A 26688-nucleotide genomic window follows, 5' to 3' on the forward strand; every position below is an offset into this window, starting at 1 on the left:
TTTCATTGGAGTTTTTTATCGGTACCCTATTCCCAACACCTACCTGATTTCACATTCTTTCAAGCTATTGGGGTCTCACATTGTAGGTATGTTGCACCCCAGTGATATAAAAGAGGGGGATGTCACTGCTGGAAATAGGATTTTTTTTCTTACAACTGATGTTTGGCTGGTGCCTTGTGTGGGTGTGCGCCATTCACAAAGAATAATAATCATCATCATATTCCTCGTCGTCGGCTTCGTCATCATCATCATCGTCACCATGCTGTCACGACGAGCTTCACGCCGGCCTGCTTTTACCATGCTCTGTTTGTGATCGACCTTCAGCGGACCCAACGGCAACAACTTGAACAGCAACAGGCTCAGCATGCTCCCCTGGGGCACCCCAGAGCGGATGTCTGGTGGGCTACTGATCGCCCGGCCGACCTTTACCCGAAGGGTCCGGCCAGCCAGAAACGCCTGGAAATAGCTTCTGAGGTGCCCCACGACGACCATGCCGTCGAAGGATTGCAGGATGGTGGTGTGGTGGACAGGGTCGAACGCCGAGCCCTTCCCCCGGACTGGGTTGTGTGCTGGTGGACTCCCAAATTAGTTCAAATATCCCCAGTCCACTTCTTTTGCACCTTCTATATCAATAAAGCACCCACTCACTCACTCACTCAACCTTGCGGACATCGACGATCGTACAGCGGCCAAACGCTAGGTGCAAATCCCGACCTTTGAGTGATGCATGGGCTTGTAAACTATAGGAAGGGTCCCGCGTCATCGCGCTCGTCGTCCGGACGCACAACTACGTCGCTATAGACGCCGACCGCTGATGATCCTGAGCTCAAACCATCCGTTTACCAGCACGCAATGCTGCTGGACGACAACCGGATGAACATCCTACAGGAGGACCCTTTTTCGCCTAGTGTCGACACGAAAACCCTACCGAACAGCTCCAGCTAGAGATGTGAGCGGTTGAAAAAGTCATAAGAAACTGTGACAAAAAAAAAAAACAAGTCTCGTCGTTTGCTGGTTTTTTCAACCAGGTCAAAAAAAACTGACTTTCTTCTGAAACATTTGTTGTGATGCGACCAATCTGCAGGAAGGGAAGCGCTTTCTGAAATCAAAGCCTTGCCCAGAAATGGTGCGCAGATTTTGAGAGCGGAAATTTTGCTGGAATAATCATGTAACAATTGCGTTTTTTCTTTCAGTGCTCACGGAAAAAATTATCGAGAACGTAAGTCTCTTAGAAATTGAAAGTCTGTCACTTCAACTTCAAGGTCAAAAGGCCCCGGTGGTACCCCGCTGCAGTTCGTCAATTGTGGCGTCCTGTTAACAAAGCATGAGGAACTGATCCGCACGAGTTTCATAAACTGTCCACGGCATTTCGTGGGTGCCCTCTTGCACAACACGTGGCTACTCGGCTCTTAGTGGATAAAACTTCTACAGCGGATGTACATCTACTTTCCGGCGGGCGATGACGTCATTTACATCATAAAGAGCCGCTCTATCTTCCATCGCACCGTGCAAGATGTCGCGAAGAGGCATCACATTTAATGAATCCGATTTTAACTGTAAGCTGTTAGTGAGACATTTTTTCACAGGCGCAGCCTTCTTCAAGATGCACCATGGAGGTGACACCGAAGACAGCAAATATTGTGGGCATCTTTTCGATGTAAGTGGCTACTGAATGGTTTCGCACGATGCGAATCGTTCCGTCGACACGGTACCCGTGAACAGTTTGGACTTGCCAATGGCCCCAAGCAATGCCTAGTCGAAGCCCGACTGTAGAAACTTTTCACCGTAACAGCAATATTGCTCCTGTTTGGCGAGTGTCTACCGAGATTCGATAACTCGGCGCCTATGCGCGGTATCATTATTTTCAATTTTTGCAATCTGGAACTGCAAAATCGCGTTTTCGGGACTCTTCCCTAGTTGCATACCTGCCTGCGTTTTAGCTGCACGACGATGTTTCACATACACAATGACTTCACGAGCCTACCCTTACTCCTTTTTTCGTTACTGGTTTAGTAAGTTGTATTTTTTCACTTTATTCTCCGCTCCGGCATATTTCCCTCGGTTGACACGGTCGCTTTCACCTGAGCGTACCGCTTTCGCACCCACCCATAAAGAGCCGTTATTTATGACTCACGTATCGTCGCCGTCATGTCGCTCGCATTCCGGGGACCAGCTATTCGTGAAGGAGACGGTATTTCCAGCTCTCGTTTCTTTTGATTGCTTTTTATCCCTGTCTGCCTTGGCCATTTGTAATCGTTCCAACACCTAGAAAAGTACTTCCTCTCGGCCTGCGTCCGGCGATGCTACACTAACGGTTTAAAAAAAAATGTGGACACTTGACAAATTGGTCGGAAAAAGCGCTTTCTCGCCCTGGTCTTCCTGGCTTTCTTGCTGGGAGTTACTCCAGTCACATCTTTTACATTTTGTCGTTCGATTGCCTTGACTTAGCTTATTTGGTTTTTCTCTGACTGTATATAGTGTCATTCTCTTCTTCAGTCGGTGGCTTAAAAGGGGATTAAAATAAATCGACGCCTTCCGGGGCCGTCTCAAAAAAGTAATGGTGCGCGTCTCCCCGAAAAGCAACGCACAGTATGCTTGTGTATGGCTGTCAGGAGTCCTACAGCTGGTGATTTGGTACGTCGAAAACGCCCACATTCTTCTTTGTGTGTCCAAAGTTATGATACACTGAGCGGGTTGCTACGTTCGAAGTTTACCATGTAAATATTAGCTCGTTCTGCGGTATTAACGGGCTCTCCAGGCGGAAGCCGTTGCCCACAATCGCCTTTGTCATTCCAGGTGTTTTTTTACAATTTTCTTAATTCTTTCATCTTTCCCCCTGGTTGGATGTTATCTGTCGAGTTTCCGCTAAACATCAATTTTATCACGCAGTTCTTTTAACACTGTACCCGTTTTATCTCTGGCAGGGGATGCATTACGAAGGAAATGCTATTATATGGCGTTATATATCTTACAGAATGCGGGTCTCCTAAGTGGCACTCAGAAACAACTGACGTTTTGTAAAATGTTCAGGTAAAGACTAACTACCGCCGGTGCCCAGTGATGGTGAAGTGTACCATTCATATTTTCTTTTAAAAGAAAACGCGAAGAAACATGCATTTCTGTCCGGGCAGTTGTTTCAAAACGCAGAACAAAGTGCACAACGTTCAGTCCTTCCTTTCGAACATCGACGTACTCGGCGATGAGGAAGACCATGTCGTATGTGTGCCGGCACACATGTACAGCAGCGCATCAACTACACCTGTATTAAGAGGACCCTGCGTGCTACGGTCCATTGCACCCTAGCGCAGACGTCATCCAAACACCGTGGCAGTGCCCGCGAGTGGTGAGAACTTCCCGCCCCTGCTCGTACGCTATCTCGTGGGGCGGCGCATTACGATCCCGGGGGTTTCAGTGCTATTTTCAGCTCACGGTCAACGCTGCCGACGACGCATACTTTTTAACACGAAATTGTTTTATTCTGGGATTCACGAAGACTTCACTTAGGTCATATCCGTCACGTAAGTGACGCCAGTACAACGAAGCAAGCGGGCTGTAAAGGATGCACCCCTGCACACAGGGTCTTCTTGCGGGGAAGCAAGCTTTAGTACTAAAGAGTACGTTATACTTCGGGTTTTCGTTTTCGGGTTTTATATATCAACACGGAAGTATTTTATGCCGGCATGCAGCAAAATTTCACTGACGTCTTATCCGTCACGGGAGTGACGCCAGTACACCTTTGCCGAAGCACCCCGCCCTTGGACGTCGCTCGCCGAGCACACCGACAAGACAGCCGCCAACCCGCAAACCATGCTCAGCTGCAGATTTTGCTGCACATTTAACTTTCGTGTTTCACCGATTCCTATGACAGAGGAATCATCCACAGTTTTTTTCTAAGATACGGGGCCTGGAACGCACGTGTTAAAGATGCTGCATTGCCCAAGGTCCACTCTAGGCGGTATATTTACCCGCCATTAGTCCAAGAAACGATTTGGGGCGGCGTCCACCTCCGCTCTCCTCCCCCTCATTAAATCGGAAAAACTTCATCATTAAATCGGAAAAACTTCAGTACCAACGAAGCTCAAGACACGCGATGAACCAAGTTAAATAACCCGCAGAGGAACGGCCATTATACCGAACCGAACTAGCGCGTCCCAGGCGGTTGGCGCCGCATTCCCGAACCGTTGCTTTCTCGCAAGCAAAGGGCTCCCAGCCAATCCGCGATCGATACCAAAGAATAATTATTCACAGGCGCCTACACCACCATAGCACTTTAGGGCCGCGGAAAGCTTTGTTCGTGGGCTTGGTGTGGGGAACAGAGGGCCACGCAACTTGTGTACCCTATAGTTTCGTAATGAATTTAGCGCCCGAAGGCATCCCTGCAAAACATCGAACGAACCAACCGCTTTCACGATAGATAGCCCCCAGCTCGCGAACCAATTTGCTCGCCCCCACAATGGAAAACTCGCCGGCCACCACAGCGCCGAGTGCGGGGACAGAGCGGCACGGAACGCTAAAACTAGAGCTACTTCATATTGACTCCGGCTCTGTTTTTCCTCCTCTCCTATACCGCATTTTCATCTAACATTCGGTTGGCGAAGGAATTTCTCTTATGATGAGGTTACTGATGACGTGCGTGAATTGTCATCTTTTATTTAAAAGAAGACATATTTCTGATGATGACGTTATTGACGACGACGTCATTGATGACGTTTCTCACAACTCAGCCAATCCGGAAGCATAATTTCGTGCTATCGCTCGTGCAAGTGACACCCAGCTCAGAGGCCAGTGTTATTTAGGAGGGCGGGATATAACGTTTGTTATAAAATGAATGTCCCTGGTATTGATGCCATGTTTGACGTCAGAGCTCAGCCCATCCGGAAGTCAGATAACATTGTCGCTTGTGTAACGGAGAAGCACCTCAGAGTATTTAGGCGTCATTTAGGAGGCGTCGATCTAACCTTCGTTAAGAGAAAGAATTCTCTTTATCTCTGTCCTAATGATGACGTCATTGATGACATTTGTCACAGCTCAGCGAATCAGGAAACCAGATTTCGAGCTACCGCTCCTGCAACGGGTACGCAGCTCAGAGGCCGGGGTTATCTAGGAGGCGGGAATCTAACCTTGAAATAAAGAAAGAAGTTTCATGATGATGACGTCACTGATGGCGTTTGTCACGGCTCAGGCAATCGGAAAGCCAGATTTCGCGCTATCGCTCATGCAAGTGGAACCCAACTTAGAGGCCAGTGTTATTTAGGGAGCCGGGACATAACGTTCGTTTAGAAAATGAATCTTCCTGATATTGACGGCATTGATGACGTCACATTTCAGCCTCTCCGCAAATACAAAAACACTGTCACTCGTGGAACGAAAAAAGCAGCTCAGAGGCTTTAGGCGTTATTGAGGAGGCATCGACCTGAGCTTCGTTTAGAGAAAGAGTTCTCTCTTTTCTAATGATGACGCCATTGATTACAATTGTCATAGCTCAGCCAATCCGGAAACCGGATTTCGAGCTGCCGCCCCTGCATCAGGGACGCAGCTTAGAGGCCGGGGTTATTTAGGAGGCGGGAATCTAACCTTCATTTAGAGAAAGAATCGCCACGATGATGACGCCAGTGATGACGTTTTCCACAGCTTAGCCAATCCTAAAGCCAGATTTCGCGCTATCGCTCGTGCGACGCGGAAGCAGCTTAGAGGCAGTGTAATTTAGGAGGTGGTGTTTTAAAACCGCCTCAGGTCTGGCAGGACTGGTGGGCAACGGTGATTGAAAGAGACGAACGGCCGTATGTACGGATGGAGACCTGCAACTTCTAACGCCTTTTACGAAAGCGCCGTCGAGAATTAGGGGCCTTCGCGTCCTCTCGAGGAGCGCGCCAGGATAGTCGCTCGCGACCCGCTCGTGACGTGCGTTACGTATGTTGGGCATTCCTGCCGCGTTTAATTAAATCGAGACGCGCGTGCGGGTCTGCGTGGCGGCGGGAAATGGCATCACGCTCATGCGAACTTAGTACTTCGAAAGTCACAAATTCTGGGAGCGAGTGCACTCTTTCGGAAGCCGGTGGATGCGCCGTGCCGCCGAGTTTAATTCGCCACCGGGTTGCACTCAGACGTGGCGCGCGAGTCGTAAATGGCATTGAGCGCGATGACGCTTCATTAAATTTTTTCCAACTTGTGTTGCTTTCTTGTTGATTGAAACTAGAAGTTGTTTGTCAAATTACCGGGATGTAGTGTATTTGGTAAAACAGTTCTTCTACAATCACCTATCGTCTTTTGTCGACATTTGCAACGAAAGGAGCAGATATGTGGCCAATGTTTTGTCTAGCGAACACCCTTACACCTTAAGAAAAACAAAAAATACACCCGTTCAAAGGGTGTAATCTGATTGCTACAATGTAAACTGATTTACACCCTTTTTGTCTGTAGCTCTCACACTTACAACTTAACAAAAACAAAAAAATACACCCTTTGAAAAGGTGGAATTGCGATAAAACACCATATAGAGGGGTGTATTCTTGTGCTTTCTAGGGTGTTAGTGATAGACAGTGATTTAAACCCTTAAAAGGGTATAAATACTTTTCCAGTTGAAATCCATTACATAATTTTCATTCTCTTCACATGGCTGGCAATACTCTGCGGCATTCTTGGTTATGCAGCATGACATATTTATGACTTCCGGGTTCAACTGAGGCTTTCGCATTAGGAAATTGTCATTTATAATGGCATTGCACTTGCTTCATCATGGTCGGGAGTTACTAAGAATTATAACCTACACATAATAAATAAATACCATTAGCTTCTGTATTCCAGTGTCGTTAAAGACATCTTTCATTTCTTTCCTTCTTTATTGCGAGAGTTGGCCTTCAGTACAATAAATGGGCGGAATTTCTGGTAGTAGTCTACTCCCCAATAAAAAAAGTATTACACTGGGTATGCGGTGAGCCGTTAACTGTGCAGAAAAGACTCATTTTTACCTTTTTCTGCACTCAATTTGACAATGGTTAAATCCACACATCGGTAAGCTGCCTTAAACATGGGTCGGTAGCTTTACATCTGTGCTATCCTCTGTTCATTGAATATAGGTTCTTGACACGGGCACAAACAAGCGTCGTCGCAGCTGTAGCAAGGGACGTCGAAGAAGAAATACCGCCAAGTAATTGACAGGCGGAAAAGCTTACTGCCCAACGGCCGATATGGCAGAGTGGGTCAAAAACGCGTTTAAATAATAATGCACAAAAATGAGCCCGCGCGTCGGGTTCACCGAGCCGAGCGTAGCTCCCTGATAGCCGTCTCGTTTCGGGAGTTCGGAAGGCCACATCACCACTGCCTTTTGTTCCACCGGCGTTACTAATTCCCTATCCTTTCATCCTTGTTAGGGAAGGAAGGACAGGGAGCTGAAAGACCGAAGTGTCAGCGATACGGCACCGTCGCCGCTGACAGCAACCCGGCCGCTACGCACGGGTTGGTCGGTCGCCGCGTTAGGCCTAGCCGCACCGAGCGAGTGGTCGGAAGCGAGCCCAAATTGGCTCCGTAATAAGGTGTCGTCCGCGGCGAAGCCGTCGAGAATTCGCCGACGACTGGAAAAAGGGAGAGACAGGCGACTCTAATTCCCTCGAAAGAACGTGTTCCAACGCGAAAGAAACAAGGGATTCTTCTTCGCGAAGCAGTGTCGCACGTCCGCCAAGCTTTTCCCACGGGTGCGGTACATACGGCAGACGACCGAAAAACAAAAACGAAGATTTCCGCCTCGCTTTGGGCTTCCTCTCAGGATTCTTCGGCCCCCAGTGCCGTGTCCTGTTTAGTTTTAATCGTTCACCTTGGCTTCGTTTTGATTTTTTTTTTCATTTTGGACGTAAATAAAAAAAGGAAAGGCGACAGAACAAGTTCCTGCGGTGTGCCCGTCTTCCGCTTTCTTTGTCGTCTGACGCAGGAAAAAAGCGGGGAAAACCAGCGTACGCAGTGTTTCTGCCGCCTGCAATCGAACCGTTCGATTGGAATCCACACGGTGGTTGGAAACAAAGGAAGCCCGAAACGCGAGCTTCGTTTGTGATTTTTCTTTCTGATTCCTAAAGCAGGACTCCGCGAATGTCTCCTTTCCTACTCGATCAGATGAGTGCAGACGACACACAAAGCAAACAGGAGATAAAAGCCGCGCCGCAAGCTTCGGCTTAGGCGCAGACGACACGACATAACGAGCTCGCCCATCAGAAGCGCGTTCCAGTCCTATCCAATTTCACGCACCGATGTCGTTTTTGTCCGTGCCGCATCTGGTATAATGGCGAGAATGTTTTCCCCCCGCGTTTCGTACCAACCCCAGCCGGCAAAATTTCCGTACTTTCTCTTGCCGTAGCTCCCGTGCAAGCAAGCACCGCTCCGGGGAAAACTCACGCTTTCTCGAAGGTTCTCTCCTGCTCGAGACACGCCGGCTAATTAGCAGAAGACGTTGTCTAATGAAACTGAGCGCGGCGGCGCAATTTTTCAAACTTTTCGATAACAGAGCGCAAGGGGAATAGTAGCAAGCAGGGAGGATTCCTCTTCCTAAGCAGTAATCGATTACAGCGCGCATAGCGGGGAGTACTAAACTTTAATAAATGTCCGGGATACGAAGACAGCTGCGCACGGAGCCTGTCGCTACAATATTTCACGGGGGAGCGTTTTCCGTTCGCAACAGATTAATAACGCTCTGCCAAATGCTGACGTCGCCTTGTTTGGGCTGGCGCGAGGTTCCGTACTTAATTACCAAACTTTACAAGACGTGCCGAGAACGTACAGCAGCGCCGTTGCTCGTAGCAGCGGATGAAACATGAACTAGAGCGTGCCGCCCATTCGTTTTTGCAAAATGCTTTAAGCTCAAGAAGTCCATAGTTATCGGTCATCTTGTGGTCTCTTTTAACACGACAGTGTTTTATTCCCGGATACACGAAGATTTCGCCGACATCATATCCGTCACGGAAGTGACTCCAGTACAACGAAGCAAGCGGCCTGTAAAGGGTGCACTCCTGCGCGCAGGGTCTTCCTTCGGGGAAGCAACCTTAAGTGCTAAAGAGTACGTTATACTTAGGGTTGCTCATTTTCGGGTTTTATATTTTAACACAAAAGTATTTCATGCCGCGATACCCAAAGGTTTCGCCGACGTCATATACGTCACTGAAATGACTCCAGTACACATTTGCCGAAGCGACCCACTAGCGGGACGTCGCTCACCAAGCACACCCACAAGACAGCCGCCGACCCGCAAATCACGCTCAGCTGCAGATTTCGCTGCACATTTCCCTACCGTGTTTTACTGATTCATATGACAGAGGAATCACCGAAAGATTTTTATTTGCACACGGAAGGTTGAATGCAGTTCTGGACCAAAAAATGACATGTGGGTAAACATGTGAGTAAAATGCTTTGCGCGTGAGTGATGTATCCATCTATTGCAACTTATGTGTAAAGCCTTTCCCTAATTGTTTCTTCCCTTATACGCCAAACCTCCTAGCCTCCTCTCTGTAAAAAAGTCATTCGTCCTCAGCGTCTCCGTCATCATCATCATCGGCCCCGTCGTCATCATCAGCAACACTTTTATAGCATTTGTAATCTTTCGAAGATTAAAGCGATATAAAATCGCTGCAGAGAAGCGGGCCAAGAGGCCCAAAGGCGAAATTTGTATTCTTAAATTACACTACGTCATCGTAGTTGAAAAAATAAAAACACTGAACAAGGCTCCCGTATGGAAGCCGACACGTTTTTTTACCTTTTTAAATAAACCTTTGTTCGACGATCACAAGTTTTTTTCAACTATGTGTCTTTTACCCGACCAGACGAGATTTCGTTAAACCTTAGATTACACTACCGCTGGTTTTATTATGCGGCTTTCAGATATTATAAACGAGCCATAAATGGGTTTGTTTCTAAGCGAACGTTTGCTGCAGAAAACACGGATGGAGAAGGACGATCAATTAGGTCACGTGATTAAGTATGCCCGTGACACTTCGAGGTGGCTCACCACCACAGAACCTTTCCGATGCCAAGTGGTCAGCCAATCGGAATGACACGTGTCATAAGAGTATAGCTTGTTGCAAATACATTTGGCGTATCCGAACGAACACAACTGTTTCAGTTCCCCACGAGCCGCTCTCTGAAACCACGGTGGACGTGACATTTTCAACGCTCTTTTCTCGCAGCCCTGGAACAAGGCGAACCGGAGCCCGAGAACCGGCACAAAGGGGAGTCTCCCACCGTGGCCGCCAGTGACGTCAAACAGCGGACGACGGGCGGCTACGCCAGGCAGCCCCCCATGGTCCGGCGGAGGATCCACGGCAACTCCGTGGACTCGGTCGGCGGCCAGGTGCGCTCCTCCCGCATCGACCCGAGCTCTGAGAGGGCAGGTGAGAAACCACTAATTGACACAATTATGCGATCCATTGTTAGCACTGTTCCTCAATGAAACAGGGACGTGGACAGAACAATAAACCCCGCATTATACCGAAGTTCTGGAGACAGAAAACTGACTTCGTTCAACGTCCACAGGAATGCTTTGCTAAAAATTAGACTTGTTAAAATTCTTAAAAATTGTTAAAAATTAGCATAGCTCGGCTTTGCCAGAATATACGTAGCATGAGCTAAGGTTCAGCAATCCAATCCAATCCAATCCAGTTCAGCCCAGTGCAGTCCTTTCTAGTCCAATCCAGTCCAATACAATCGTTTCCAGTTCAGTCCAGTCCTGTCCACGCCACTCCAGTCCAGTCCACTCACTGCTCCTCGCGGACGCAGCACGGCTCTCCAGGAGCCACGCGAAACGGCTATCAAGCGGCTCCGGTGCAGTGTCAGACTTGGCTACTGCGCAACGGAGGCGCACAGCGGGGCACGTGCCGGCACCAGTGCGTCTGGCGCGGCAATGACGTCACTCCTCTGGAATGCGCAGACCGGCGAATGTGCAGTGCCAATTATCTATACACCCGTACACCAATTCGATTGAATTTTCAATCCAACGCAGTACAATTCTATTTAATCCAACCCAATCCAATCCAGTCCAATCCAATGCTCCTCGCGCTTGCGAAGCACGGCCCTTCAGGGTCCACACGAAACTGCTCAACCTCGGCCAGTGTAGCTTACGCTACAAAACGGGGATCTGGAGGAAATTGGGTTCGCTGTAAGCGATACGTCGTTGGAAGCGGGAATGATTAGCTCTCAACGCCCTGCATTGGCCACCATGAAACAGTTCCAATGAGACGAACGGTTGATTAAAGCGATTTCGTTATAGAGAGGATTTATTGTATTTGTGCGCGACACCAAAAGTTAGCTTCAGAAGCTTCGGCTGTACGATTCGGTAACAATGTGGTCCAGCTCAGCTGAAACAAAACGGCCCGCATGTGCGAAGCAAAACAATGAGCCACTGCCTCTGGCTTGCTCCTCTGCTCCAGAAATTATTTTGTAATAGAAATATTTTAATTCAATTTTCAATAATAGAAATATTAGATTATATTTTGATTCAATAATTTGGTTAGCCTAGTTACGTTGCGTGCGCACGTCGTAATTATAATGTATGTAGAAGGGGAACAGTGCAGTTAGAATTCTCAGGCCTAGCTAATTTAACGTGTAAGAAACGGCATTAGTGCAAGGAGGTAACAGCAGACAGCAGGTATTGAATTATACTATTGAATTTTAAAGGTGTTCACGATCAACGAAAACCTCATTGAAAACTGTTCATAGAGTCAACACTTAAAACGTCCACAGCTATTACTTCACTAAAGCTCTGCGCGTACGTTTTGTACTTACCCTAGTACGTGGCCAGCTATGCGTATTAGCCATTTGTGCTATCCAAGCGAGAAATATTCCATTTCGTACGGTATCTCAGCTTGCAGGGGTTGCAATATCCATGAAACCGTTCACGGGGAATTAGTAGCGTCCTTTTAAAGCAAAGCCTTACTGCTTTCGTCCAGCGGTTTCGCGGCGGATGCGGAATTTCACCTTCGAACTCAGGCACACCCCCTGCGACACACCCCTTGAAGCGCATCGCGTGATTCGCCGGGCCCGCCTTCGGCGCTGCTCACAAGCCCCGTTTTAAGTCGTTCTGCTCAACTGATCAGCTGAGGGGCGTGCGGCTACGGGCGCTCAGGTGATCGGCAGCCGACCGACCTCGCCGCCTCCCACGCATGCGCCGCTGTGTCCTCTCGGGCTACATGACTCATCTTGCGCCCGGCGAAGAGGAACACCACGTTCGCCGCGAATGAAAGCGAGGCGGGCCTATTTCTGTGAGCGTTGCATGGGACCGCATGGCTTTGAGCCGTGGTAGGCAATATAGCTACATCAAAGGCTAACCAAGTGAAACCAAGCCTCAACCAGACCAAGCCAAGCTATTGCTTTGCATATCCAAGGTGACCTAAGCTAAGGCGCAGCCATTTTTTTAGTTTGTACCGTTTTAATGCTATTGGCAGTTTGGGGACACTGGGTTGCCAAGGGTACTCAGCGTTTGCTGTGAATTGACCCCAATAAGCCCTATGTGCCGTTGCACACAGTAGACAAAGAGTGCCGATTTCGGATGCCAAACGATCTGTGCAAGCGAGATGAAGCTGTCCTGCATCGAACCAGGCTCAATGTGGCTTACACTAAGCATTTTTAAAACTTCGCCAGGCTCCCTCACTTCTGTACCCGGCCTGTAGTGTTCGCGAGGACCTGAAGTACGTTCTCTGCGCATGTCCTCGCGATGAACTTGAGTGTACCATGGCTGAGCTTTCTCTGGCCTTGCCAGTGTCCACCCAAATCTCTTAGAAGCATCTTTTTGGGCCCTGGCTTACAACAGGGATGCCAAGTCGCGCAACAAAGGCGTTCTTAACTTGCCGGTAACGTGCTGGAGTTGCGCCGAGTAAAGCGCCTTGACCGGAATGAAAACTGGGGGTGGAGTAGACTACTTCGCAGTAAAAAAATAATGTGACGTTCAAACCAAAGAGGGTGGACGAAGGGGCAGGGAGGGGTGGGCAGGTGGATGAAGCACAACCATTTCTCTCCAGCCTAAACAGTTTCACGATTTTTTAGAAGGAATTTTAGAAACGAACAGTTGTCCATTTTTACCCTCATGCTAGCTTTCTTTTACTTGTCGTGCTTCACGTGTGAGTTGATAAGCAAGGAGCTGAAACAAGGATCGGAGGTAGGGGGAGGAGGGGTAGAAATTTATAAGCAATCCATATATCCAAAGTAAGGCTACAGGGACTCACTTCAGTCTTCTACTGACATTAATTCCCTAAGCAAAAAAAAAAAACTGTAGTTTCTTATAGGCACAAGTTATGCGTACCATGCTCCAGACGCGCAAACAGCACATATGCTGACAACGCGTCCTCGTAACGCCACGCGTTTACGAAAGGGGTCACACCTGGTTATTTATAAACCTCGCCAGCTTCTTCTCGGTAATCGATCTTGCTGATTGATGGTGCTACACCTCTCGGATCTGAAGCGTTCCCATTCAAGTTGGGGGCTGGCCATGTATGTGGGTACTGTTATTTAGGTCGCTTTCTTTACAGCGAAGACTTAAGTGTGAATTTCTCTTGTACTTTTCGCCATCACCGTCTAACGGTTTATGCTAGACTCACCTCATTAGGAAAATAATGTGCATAAATCAACACATCAGGTAGATCTATAAGCTCGTTGGGCACGCGCAATTGCTCGCTGCGCAGCTATAGCTGAGAAGCAGTGTTGTACGGAACGGCTTTCCAAGGAGCGGCGTTCCTGGAACTAGTTCCTTTTTAGAGGAACGGAGGAACGCCACCGTTCCATTAAGGGTCGGTGGAACTGTAACGGTAACTCGTTAGGTTTATGAAAGAACGGCAGGAATGGCATTCCTTCTGCAAACGTTACATTGCTAGGATTTCGCTATTTTTGATGCCGAGTCTCGAGTACAAAAATTCATAAGTCGCTACTATGTTTCTCGTCCTACAAGCTGGCCAGTTTGCTCGGGCCCCTCAGAGGTACGTGCTTTCTCGAAAGTCAAAGGCAGAAGACTAACCCCGCAACGGGCCGCAGCTTGTGCTTGCTTTCATGGGGGCGGAGCTTACGCGGCGTTCGACGGCTGAATATCGCAGCCGCGAGAATGCTTTTCACCTTTCATCGTTTCTCTGGAAAGGCCAGGATGCGCGTTTGGCCGACAGAATCGTTCCCTGCCGGGGAAAGGTTGTCTAAGCCCAAAGGGCACTGCAGGTTCCATCGTAAACCACCGTATCCGTATATTGTCAGTAGTAATTACCACATTAGTGCGGGCGAAGCGCGGTTGCGTTGCTATGCTATGCAATGAGGTTTTGAGGGGGTGGGATAGATGGGTGAAAATGGCCCGAAACTGTCTGGCGTGGGGTGACGACAGGGGAGTTGCGCTCGCTGTGAGCTCATTCGACCGGCAATGAATAGGGCTGGGCGCACCGCAGTGTCTCGGGATGCTGTACTGCTTGAAGTTACAATGCACGCATGCAGTTCGTCACCGCGCGGTCTGTGGGTCGACGGGAATGGTCAGTGGGAGTACCAGGACCGTTTGTATTGCACGCGTCGTGTTGACAAAGGACAGGAATTTCGTCATTGTTGGGCATAATTTCGTCGCGTGCCATATGGACAATACCTGAGAGAGGCCGCCGGAACGTGGACGGCCAGCGTTCAGAGTTACTTTAGTTGGTCGGTTTCAACCTGTGCTTTGATTTTTTTATAGTGTAAATGTTTTTTACGCACGTGATTATGCTCCGCGTTATTTCCTGTGCTTTTCCCTTGTGCGTATTTCTAACCATTTCTCTTCCCATTTCTTTTTTTGGTTGTTTACTTTATCTACTACCCTGATTGTGCTCGATATAATTTGCAATTTTTGCGCGTAGATTTCATGTGTGACTACGCTGCTGAGTTTTATTTTTCTTCTTTTTCTTGACTTGAACTTTTATTGTGAGCCTTGTAGCCATTACTTGTTTTGTTGTATTTTGTTATTCGCAAATTTTGTGCTGTATGATCCGCACAGCTTCACTTTTGTAACCCCCTTACTCAATTCCCTGCACAGGCCCTGTAAGGCATTTTAAATAACCTGCAATATTGCAATAATCATTCATAAAACGACTATGTATTGTTCCTTTCGACACAGTTTTCTATGCTAGAAATTCAATTATGTTCCTGCATGTAAATTAATATTTGCCCATCTCAAGCGCAGTAACCTTAATGCGAATTTGTAAGACCTAAGTGGAAAGTGCCATATGTGTTGCAGGCATAACAGACGAGCACCAAAATCGCAGTTAGACATGCCTGGAGTTTCTCCGGGGCTCCCTTACATGGAGAAGCATGCTACACCCATCTAGCAGCTTTTGTTTGAATTCTTTTTATCTCCTGATAATCTGCTGCCGGCGGTGTTCCTATTCGTAAAATATACGTAGTTCGGCGTGAGTTTAAAATTTCACACTTTATTTCTCCTCGTGATTATCCGACACCATACTTTAATAAAAAAAAAATGTAACGTAATGTTCGAATGTTCCAATGTTCGAAGTGGAACTGGAACGCGTTCCATTCGCAATAAAGAAAATTGTAACGGGAACTCGTTTGAAAATTGGGAAGGAACGAGGAACGAGCTTTCGTTACTGTTTTAGAGGGGCGTGTACAACACTGCTAAGAAGCTACTTTAGCCACGTGTAGTACGGGAAGTGCCACACTTACGCTAAGACTTTTCAAAAAGCTCAACTTTAAGCTCAACTAGAACTTTTCGACCCGTCCATAAGCCGTTTGTATCGAAACCACTTGCATTGAAGGAGTCCCTGGCTCGTGCTACGGCATAGCTTAAAATGAGTATTTAAAGCACGTCCGCTCCTTGTGGATGCACCAGAGCTATCCGCAGACAAGGTGTCCTAAGTGCACAATCTAAAAAAGGTTCCTTCAAAGGGCCCGGCCAACCTCATTTCCATTGTGGGAATGCCAACGTGTCTGGTACGGAGGTCGCTTCTGAGAATTTCTTCAGTATGTAGAAGAAGCGTAAATGAAAGGAAAAGAAAGGATAAGTGCAACAGTAAATAGCATATCTTCCACACAACGCTGTTAGCGAGGTGTCGAATGCAGGATATTGTGGCGTAATGTAGACGTGAATGGCCAGGCCGCGCATCTACAACGGTGAAATTGTTCAATGAAGCCGGAATAGATTACCGATAGGCTACGAAGCATGAGACAGGGAACGAAGCAACAGCCCAACTTAGCCAGCTTTGCCGTGTACAGCATCCACACGAAGCGACGCAGTAAACTAAGCGATGAACTCCCAAAGGGGCAATCTTTTCCCACTCCTGCTCATGGGGTTGGTCACAGGTCTGTTCTCCCTTGCTTATGGTTGCAGAGTACGAGAACAACAACGTGGACGCCATTCTTGGAGAGGAAGCAGACCTCTTACAGCAGCAGCAGCAACAACAGCGCCACGGTGGTGGCCAGAACACGCGGTCGGCAGGACGCAAGCGGGCCTCGCATGAACCAGGGGACGGCTGGCAGCAGGACGGTCCAGGGTCGGCCTGGGAGCCTGGCCGACCGTGGCGGGACGTGTGGTCGGACGCGCGGTCGTCTGACGGACAGAGGAGGCGTCGAGGACAGGGCACTGACAGCGGGAGCGGCGGAGGCGTTGCAAGTCGCTACGAGCCGCTCAACACCATCGCTATGACTACGGTTGCCACGACGAGCGATGTGAGCATCGGAGACGGGGTTGCTGGTCGGCGTTGTTGTTGTTGAACACGTTTATTTCACCATCTTTATGCCAAACTAAGGCTGATGTGGAAGAATGAAAAAAAAATCCCGGGACATCTCCACTCACGTGAAACCTGGGGAGGGGCGAAGCATGCATATAAGTGTATTCCTGGCTCCTTTGCGTTTTGCCAACGGATCTTAAACAATTGGGAGGTAGAAGTATACAGCTTGGCTGTAAACGTTTCGTGTCTTTGAAGCACGAAGCACTCCAGCGCGAGGCGTAAACGAATGTCCCGGTGTTTTTTTAGAACGCGTTACACTCCAGCACGAGGCGTAAACGAGTTTCCTGGTGTTTTAGTACCGTGACTACATGAGACGACGATTACGGCTAAGACGACGACGACAGAGGACGCCAACAGCCCCAGCCACTAAGGGGCTTAGCCACAAAAAGAATGAATGAACGTAGCAGATTTGGAACTGGAGACGCAACTTCGGTCGCTCAGCAACAGTGTCATTCTTCCTTGAAGTAACGAATGACTGCTTGAAGATAAAAATCGGTACTTCTTCACGACCGATCAGAAACGGACGACTTCATTTGTTTCGTGCTTCGGTGGCGCTGAAGAAAAAATTGCTGGGTGATAAAGATGAACCAAAATGAGGTGTCTGGTTTTGTTATGTTGGTTCGATACCTGTTGTGACCTACTTACCTTTGGCGCCTTCAACAACGCGATTGCCATCCTCCGTCCCGAAGCGCAGCGCATTTTTTTAGAGAATTCAAACTAAAAGGCTTCTAGTGGTGAGCGTCAGATAAAAAAATCTGGGGCCATCTCCGCTAACGTGAAACCTGGGGAAGAGCGAAGCATGGAGTCAATAGGTGTGTTCTTGAAGCCTTGGCGTTTTTGCCAACGGAGGTCCAACCGTGGGGGGGGGGGTACAACTTTGCTGTAAAAGTCTTGTGTCTTTAAAGCACGAAGCTTCCTAGCCTGAGGCGTAAACGAGTGTCCCAGTGTTTTAGTACCGTAACTAAATGGGATGAAAATGACGACGACGACATGAGACGCCTACTGCCCGAGCCCCTAAGGGCCTTCGTCCCTAAAAAAATAAAGCATTCAGGTAAATGAGTTTTTTTTTTTTTTTGTCCGCAAGGTCTGAATTGTTGCGCGGGCTTCCGCGTGTTGCTCGATTAATTGTTCGGCTTTACCGTTGGACTGGTTGGAAACCAACCACGCCTACAGCAATACTACTGTTGCTAGGGATACAATCGTAAAATTAATGAGGGAACTGTATTATTAAAGAAATTTGGCATTTGTATAAACACCTAAATACACAATGGGCAGCAAAAGAACTGCCGTTTTTCTCCGTGAGACCGCGTGATATTCAAGGAGGAGCGATGATAACTAGTTCACCGAAACCGTAAAGCTGCAAACATTGCTAGCTTATTTTACAGCAGAAGTGATAACTTTAACCGAGAATAGTGCGGGCCGGTCAGTGCGCTATCTTTTAGTGGAAAAAGTGCACAGACAGTACCGTTGCGTGGAGTCTCGTCTTTCGTAATCGTAGTCTGCGCGCTGTTTCACATTATTGTCATAACTTCAATTTTCAGCCGTCAACTCTTACACGATATCGGCCTGGAAACCGGCAACATTTTTTTTGTAGCGTTTATGTTGCCACACGTCAGGAACGAGTGCTTCCAAACGCTTCTCTGCACAGTGGGCCACCTCATCTCCTCATCACCACGATGACAATGGTCGTCATCATCGTTGACATTGTTGGTTGTTTCTACTGCGCGAATATTCAGTTCCCCATTGGAACGAGAAATACAGCGTCGGCGTCCGCAACCGAGGAACCGCCGAAGCGTTCCATCGCGCGAGCTTCAGTCGCTTTAGCGAAAACGCAAGCGAATGACAGCGCTGCCAGGCAACGTCAGCTTGAAGCGTTTCATAGCACAAGTTTCGTTCGAATTATAAAAAAAACACAAGTAAAGATCCGCTCTCCTAGGCAAGCCCACGCGGACAGCCGAGAGTACGGCTGCATGTTAGCGTGGTGTCCGGCGGCAATCGCGCATGCGCCCCACATACCTCGCCCAGTGGTGCAACAGCCACGACTTCCCGCAGCGCAGAAGTGGTGGCGTTCAAATGGACATTAAGGGGGACTCACCTGATAACACTCCTATGAGACACTATTTTATGACGCACGTGCTTAAAATCCATCGTGCCCCTATACGAAAAGTTTAGCAGATCCATGAAAAGGCTCCAAACGGCCTAGTTTGCTTATTTTGGAAATACGTCGCTTCTGTATCGAAATAAAAAAAATTGAAACCCTCGCTTGTTACACAGCCAGCGCGATCTAGTGAAAAATCGATAAACCAAAATGTGTGTCTTGTTTACTTTTATTTCACTAAAGTAATGACAGATGTCTAAAAGAAGATAACTCGGCCGTTAGGAACATTTTCATGCATCTGTAAAATTTTTTGTATAGGAAACGATGCTTTTTTAGCCCGTGAGTCATGAATTAGTACGTTCCATAGAAATGTGATCAGGTGTTAACGGTTCCGCATTTGCAACTGCTTCGTTCACATGGTGTCTTTCGAGTTTTTTTATGAAGGACATAGTAGTAGTAGTAGTAGTAGTAGTAGTAGTAGTAGTAGTAGTAGTAGTAGTAGTAGTAGTAGTAGTAGAATCATTAAACTGCTCGTTCACTAGTGAAAAGCAGAGGTCTGAGAAGGAGATATGAATGCGTGGTAAGCAGTAGACGTTATAGGGAGGAAGGGGGGGGGGGGTCTTTCATAACGTGTGCACTTCACTAAAAAGAGCGATTGCACTCCACTAGACTGCTGATACACGTTCATGATGGATACTTGCACGCGAAATAACCACAGCAGGAGGGAAAAAGTCTAGACGAGCGCAGTCGTCTGCAGCCGCGTCGACTTTTTCTGTGCTTTTGTGGTTATTCGCGGAGCTTTTCGCAAAACACTGTAAAGGCCAAAGTTTTTGCTCGTAACCTCTGGTTTGGCGTCACCGGTTAGCCTTCTTGCTTGCGAAACTGCATGCTTTACAGGCACAAGGGCGAGTTCTATTTAGCGAGAGCCTGCTCCGAATCGTTCGGAGTTCATTCCTCCCACGGGTTAATGTTTTCTCGTGAATGCTTGCAACAAACTTCAAAACGAGGGTTCTACGCTGCGGCTTACAGATTTCGATGGAAGGAACCGTCGGAAAGACTTCAGCTTCTAAGCAGTTACTTGCTAGGTATGCCCGTAAAAACATGAAGGTAATGGAAGCGCCCTGTGGAAAACCAAATTGGGGAAATCGGCGCCGTGTCCGCAAAGCACAAACTCTTCAATCGCAAACAAACAAGTTTAACGGCGCAATTCGTGGAGCCATTTGAGCAGCGGGAGACCACTTTTGCTGCCTATTTTACGTCGTTATGTCTATGTGCGATTGCGGAAGTGCCTAACGGCGACACACAGGGAAATGTTGCTGTAAGGATCATACTGGATAAAGAGGGGACATCGTCCACAACGCAAAAAAATACGTTAGGTATTTTATTTGGACTCCACATCAACACGGCTATCTGTACACAAGATAACGCAGCCATTTACGAAAAATTCGACGCTGTTTGATTTCACAGAAATCTCTGCGTTTCGTCACTCCACGCAGCAACGCCGAAAAGAACGATGTTATTGCCGCATTTAGTATTCCGCAGACAGTCACATGAAATGACGTTCTATGTGTCGACGTGGAACACGCCATGCCTAGGGTGCACGAATGAGCCTGGGATGGCCTCAGATCGGCAAATATTCCATGGCAGAAATCGATATATGCCGAAACTCCCCCTCGGTGGGGCTACTGTGGTAAACGTAGTCAGATGCGCGTTTTTTTTGTGCGTTTAAAAGTTGGCGTCGATTGCTGCTGATAATAAAACAAATCGTTCGTGTACTGACACTACTATCTGTGTTTTAGATCAAAACTTACTTCTCACCTTCTCCACCCCACGTGTTTCGACGAAAGTGTATTCATTCATTCATTCATTCATTCATTCATTCATTCATTCATTCATTCATTCATTCATTCATTCATTCATTCATTATTTATTTATTTACACTGAAGCCTGAACTGGGGGCTGTGGCAGGCGGGGGGCGGGAGGGGAGGATGCCATTTTAGGAGAACACAGGGGAATTCGTTGCGATGTAAAGTACTAGAACTCCGGATTGTACCATGAATAAAACTAAAGATAAAGAGATGGTGGTGAAGTTCATCTTAAGTCCGTTTTGAAAGCGTGTTATCTTTCCTTTTGCTGTTTATAGAGGAGTTGTCTTTGAGCAATCTTGTCACGAATACCCTTCATTGCTTGCTACCTACGATTTAGAATCAAAGTGTTCTATTTAGAATCTAAGTGTTCTATTATGCTTCTGCTTAAATGAGCGACATTTCTTGTTGTCTTACACAGTTCATTGTGAATGAATGAAGTACGAGTAATGGTTCAAACATTTCGAAGAAGCGTAATGCTCGGGAGGAGCTGTAACATACAGACCTCGTTGGTTGTCCTGCAGGAGCCGGTTCTATCCCTGGCCGCCTCTTCGCCGTGCGAGCAGCTGTCATGTTCAAGGACCGGACGGTGCGTCCAGGACGAACGCACTGGCAGCGTTCGCTGCGCCTGCGCTCTTGGCTACACCGGTGCCTTCTGCGACCAGGGTGCGTGTCGGAATTGTATCAAGAGCGTCTCAGAAGTGAACTCTATTTGCAGTGTCCGTTAACCGCAAACTAACGCGTGTATCCTCATTCTATCAATAAGGTGCCTATTTCCCTGCGCTGCATACGCACTCAAACATGGTTTCTATTTGCAACACGTTTAGGTAGCTAAGTGGGGGATCAGGGGCCGTTATTCCTTTTTTTCAGCCAGCCATTTCAATTACCACATACGAGGCAACACTTCAGGTAATATGTCTATAAAATGTCAGGATGCATTGCCGCAGATACCGATACATATTCAGTGTGGGTGTTTTTGGTCGCCGCATACTTTGAGCGTTCGACACTCTAGAATTTGCAACTAGCAGCGTTTCTGTGACAATTTGTCCTGTTGAGTACTTGTATCTTGTTGCATCCCGAATTAAAAATTGCCTTGCAGCATTTAATTAGAAATGGTCGTGCGTTGTTGTCGTTGGGCGTAAAATATTACCTTTCGCTTAGTTTGTTCGTGCTCTTTTGCGTCCAGCTTTGCACGATGATTATTAAGACAATTATCGCACCTGCAGTCATACACGGAAGTTTAGTGATGCCTAGCGAGATACGCTTTTGGAGGCTATCCAACAATCTATGTTAGAGCCTTCAGGCATGGGGAAATGTTCTCACTTTCATTCTCACTTAACGGAGCTCTTTAGTAATACCATAGCCCTTCAAAAGGACTTTGGTAGTACTGTTCCGCTAAACAACTAAGGAATCGTGACTGCACTCGGATACAGTGCGACCTCCCTAATGCGTTGCAACTGCGAAAACACCGAGTTCTGTACGGCTAACGCATCACGCGGAATAACACCAATTCCTTTTTTGGTCAGTTTTTACGGTTAGCTTGCAACTTGTTGTCGACTTCGGTGCTTTGGTCATTCTGTCCAGAGCCATTGTCAATGTAAGGCATGTTGCAGGCATGTAGTTAACTTGAATACATATAGCATAATGGCGGTAAATTCAAGCAGCTTATGCATGATTAGGGGCTTTCCGTGGGACCCTGTGGTTGGAGAGAAAAAAACTTTGGAACACGAATCTATAACTCTGTTTACAAATCGCCCCAACTGCGATCAAAACCCATTTAGACAAGGGGTATTTTACTTTATGACAACCTCGACGGAAGCTACATTATTGTTCTCACTCACTGAATCTGTACTGCCGGCTGATGTCTAGCCGTTTCCGAAAAAGAAACTGACAAAAAACGTATTACAGTGATGGTACACTCATAAGCCATCCCCGCGCATGCGCAGAGGTGGACCTGCGGCGTCCGAGGTTCTCGGGTTCCTCGTACCTGGCGCTTCCGACGTTGCGGGACGCGCACAAGTCGATGCAGATCACGCTACAGTTTCGGCCGGAGACGCACGACGCCCTGCTGCTGTACTCGGGGGAGTCGCCTGAGCTACAGGGGGACTATTTCGCCATCTTGCTCGCCAAGGGCTTCGTCGAGTTCAGGTGAGTGGCAAATGACGGCAGGAGCTAATGGTTGCTTGCCCGCAAACCGTACAGCCTTTGCCGAAAATTTGTGGGCCACGGCAACCGTGGCCGGAGCAGGCGAGCGGACGAGCAGGGGCGCTGCGCTTGCCGCTTTCGGGTGGTTTCGCGGCAAAAGAGAGCGAGGGGAACTTTTGCTCTTGCTCTTGTAGTGTGTTCGTCGCGACAAGTGCGGCGCAATGTGCCTGCGCTGAAGCGAAGTGCGCCTGCTCTGAGAAACCGGCCCCGCTGCACTTATCACGCCAGCCATAGTGTGACAGGAAGTGCGTAGGCTCCCTCACTCTCTTTAACCGCGTTACCAGCCGATAACGGCAAGCACAGTGCCTCCGCTCGGCCGCGCGCCTGCTCCGGCCACGGTCGCCGTCGGCCACAAATTTTTGACAAAGGCTGTACGTGCGGTGAGAATGTTTCTAAGTTGTCTGTAATTGGACACATGTGCATGTCCTTCTCAAATTCTTTGCCTCAATTTATTGCTAAATCAAAACACTTAATAAGCCGGGCTCAGTTACCGCATTAGAGGCTGTCGTAATTGTCGGTGAGTTCTGCTTGTTTATTGCGTTGTTACTAGATTGGGCGTGTCCGCAAAAACATTCGCCGTCCGTAAGCGGACACAAAACGATGAAAGTACAGAGAACCAGAGAGCACTCGCTGAGGCGGTTTACATCAAGACCTGCTCGGGCACACCGTTACTATAGTTAGGTTGTCAGAGGCGACGTTGGCTGTGGTGGCGCAGCGTTCGCGCCTCAGGTGGCACAGTTGTTCGAGGCTGCATCAGGTCGAGGTGACAGCGGCGGCAGTGGTGTTCGAGTATTTGTTTGCATGTGTAAGGATTCAGCTTTCTACCCAACCATGAGGCAGAGATAATTAGAAGGATAAGAATGGGGTGGAGTGAATACGGGAGGAATTATCTGATTATGAATGGCAGCCTACCATTGTCCCTGAAGAAGAAAGTGTATGGCAGCTGCATCTTACCGGTACTCACCTACGGGGCAGCAACTTGGAGGCTCACTAAGAGGGTTCAACTTAAATTGAGGACGACTCAGCGAGCAATGGAACGGAAGATGATAGGTGTAACATTTGGGGACAAGAAGAGAGTGGAGTGGGTCAGGAAACAAACGTGTGTTAAGGACATATTAGTAGAAATTAAGAAGAAGAAATGGACGTGGGCAGGGCATGTAATGCGAAGGCAAGATAACCGCTGGTCCTTAAGGGTAACAGAGTGGATCCCCAGAGAACGCAAGCGTTGCAGCGGGCGGCAGAAAGTTATATGGGCAGGTGAGATCAAGAAGTTTGCGGGGATGAATTGGTGGCAGTTACACAGGACCGGTATAATTGCAGATTAATTGGAGAGGCATTTTCCCTGCAGTGGGCGTAGATAGGATGCTGATGATGATGACGATGATGAAGATCCTGACAAAAGTTGAGTTGTCGGCTTCTGAAGCAAGAGCAAGGCTTGCGTGTCGCCCCGATGCTGAAGTTCGCGGAGCACACGCCGATGTGGAAATGGTGTGGGATAAATCTTTTGGTGAGCAAAGTGTACGGTAAAACATAAAGCTCGGAAATTTTCTCAAAGCCTCTCATAAAGCTTCAAAAGTTTCTCTGTACGTAACAACCTACTCACCGACGCCTGAAAACACAATGCAACATCAATAATATTCACTTACGAACCTTCAAAGGACTTTGCAACACTTCCGAAAACGCTTTCACTCTTTTTATCGCGTCCCGAAGCACTGTAAAAGCTATGGTTATGGGCAGCACGGAGTGGCACTGAGGGATTTGATTGTTGCATCAGATACCGATTTGATTTGATTGTAGGTCTTAACGCGCCGACGCAACGCAGTTGATGAGGCGCACCGTAGTGGAGGGCTCCGGATTGATTTGACCACCTGGATCTTTAACGTGCGCGGAAATCTCGTACATACGGGCGTTTTTGCTTTTCGCCTGCATCAGAAAAGCGGCCGACGCGGCCCGGAATTGAACCCGCGACCTCGTGCTCTGCAAGTGAAAGAAAGCCGCCTATTAGCACCTACATCGCTGTAATGACGTAATCCGACAACTCGAATAACCCCAAGGCCGCAAAATAGATAAACATTTTTGAGCAAGTTTCAAGGTTATCTGATCGACATATATATAGACTCGTAATGTTGGCTGAGGCACTTCGCGACCCGCTAATCTAAGTACTGGTCGTAATGGTTCACTACTTTCTCCAAGCATTTAATAGTTTTAAAAAGTTGAAAAAAAGTGTTGCAGGGTCCCTTTTAGAAACGCCATGCTAACATATTTATAAGAATCCACTAATGCATTTTCTATTATTTTTTAATGCAACATGGACACGAAAGATACTGGTGAAAGCTGGCCTACCTTCTCTGTAGGAACAAAAGTGAAGGTGCTGAGCACGAAGACGCGGGGTCGATTCCCGGTCGCGGAAGCCGCTTTTCTAATGGGGGCGGAAAGCAAAAACGCCCGTGTGCATGAGATTTCGGCGCACGGTAAGGATCCGCAGGTGGTCAAAATTAGTCCGGAGCCCTCCACTACGGCGCGCCTCATCATTTGCGATATGCTGGAGCGTTAAAGCTTACAATCAATCAATCAATCAATCAGTCAGTCAATCAATCAATCAATCAATCAATCAATCAATCAATCAATCAATCAATCAATCAATCAATCAATCAATCAATCAATCAATCAATCAATCAATCAATCAATCCACAAAAGTGAAAGAACAATAAGTTTATGTAAAGGGCGCCCATCGCACGCCGAGTTTGTTTATTCGTTACTCTTGTTTCGGTTTTTCTTTCTTTCGTCTCCTTCTTGAGCTTTTTTTACTGCGTTTCCCATGTTTCCCACTACTTCCTGCGTCAAATTATTCCTGGACATGGCACTGGTAAAGATCAAAAGCAGTGACAACGGGGGGAACATATGCCGACGCATAGTGGGCCTCCTCGATTATCAGTCCCGGATCGTCCGCGGACTGCACGAGACGCGATCCGGTGCTCGATTTTCTCATGTATTCCTATGGGACCTCCGGTCCGAACGAAGTCCTCGGACTGCCCGCGGACCGTCCAGGACTGGTAAATCGAGGATGCCCAGTGTTGCAACGAGGCCATGCAAATCTGCTTTGCAGGCGCACCTACAGATTTGCTGCCGCGGTACGTGGCTCTGCGGCGTTCAATGAACCATCGGCCACACCACGGCCACGATAGGGACGTATGACGCTACACCACGTGCTTCACCACCCGAAGATGTGATGCTCGGTAACAACATCACACGCCGATTCTGCAGGACGGTAAACAGATCTAAGCACCGCCGTTGGACCCGATGTGAATCCAAGACAGCACGAAGCAATAGTATGTGTGCCCGATGTGGCCTAGAACGGGTTCCCGACTATTGTTGGGTGCTTCCTATACGATAGTATGGGTGTATTAATATTAAAAAAGAAAGTGTTTTATGCCGGGGTCCACCAAGAAATGACTGCCACCATATCTGTCACGGAAATGACATCGCAGAAAAACGCCGCTGCGCCAGGATTCCACACGGGTGTTCCGCTGCCGCAACGGGAGGTTCCAGGCACTTTACCGACTTCGCTCCGAGCTTAAGCGCAGGCAGCCGTATGAATGCGCCATATATCCTTCCTATAGCCATATCTATTTCGATGGTGCTGGCGTCTAACAGAGATGAAGCGAATTAGTGCATCACGATGCTAATGAGGGCCGACAGTCGGCGCCAGCTGAGCTCGTCGCAACGCAACCGTCTGCCGTACACTACACGGAGCAGGGCCGCAGTGTTTGCACATTTGCGAAAGCGGCGCGCCAGCAGCTTGTCGCTCGCC

General features: G+C 48.0%; 1 protein-coding gene across 1 annotated transcript in view; it reads left to right on the forward strand.

Annotated features, from left to right (window-relative positions):
• Positions 1–10169: 10169 nt before the first annotated feature.
• The window catches only part of LOC144162546 (pikachurin-like), a 59542-nt gene continuing 43023 nt past the window's right edge, over positions 10170–26688 (forward strand). Inside the window, exons 1-4 of the mRNA XM_077693130.1 lie at positions 10170–10367; positions 16310–16647; positions 21197–21338; positions 22619–22820. Of these exons, the coding sequence (XP_077549256.1) occupies positions 10277–10367; positions 16310–16647; positions 21197–21338; positions 22619–22820 (773 nt within the window). The 5' untranslated portion in view covers positions 10170–10276. The remainder of the gene's footprint in view (positions 10368–16309; positions 16648–21196; positions 21339–22618; positions 22821–26688) is intronic.

Source organism: Haemaphysalis longicornis, unplaced genomic scaffold (assembly GCF_048455015.1).
Source record: "Haemaphysalis longicornis isolate Haplotype H1 unplaced genomic scaffold, Haemaphysalis longicornis Haplotype H1 scaffold_12, whole genome shotgun sequence".
Classification (NCBI taxonomy): domain Eukaryota; kingdom Metazoa; phylum Arthropoda; class Arachnida; order Ixodida; family Ixodidae; genus Haemaphysalis; species Haemaphysalis longicornis.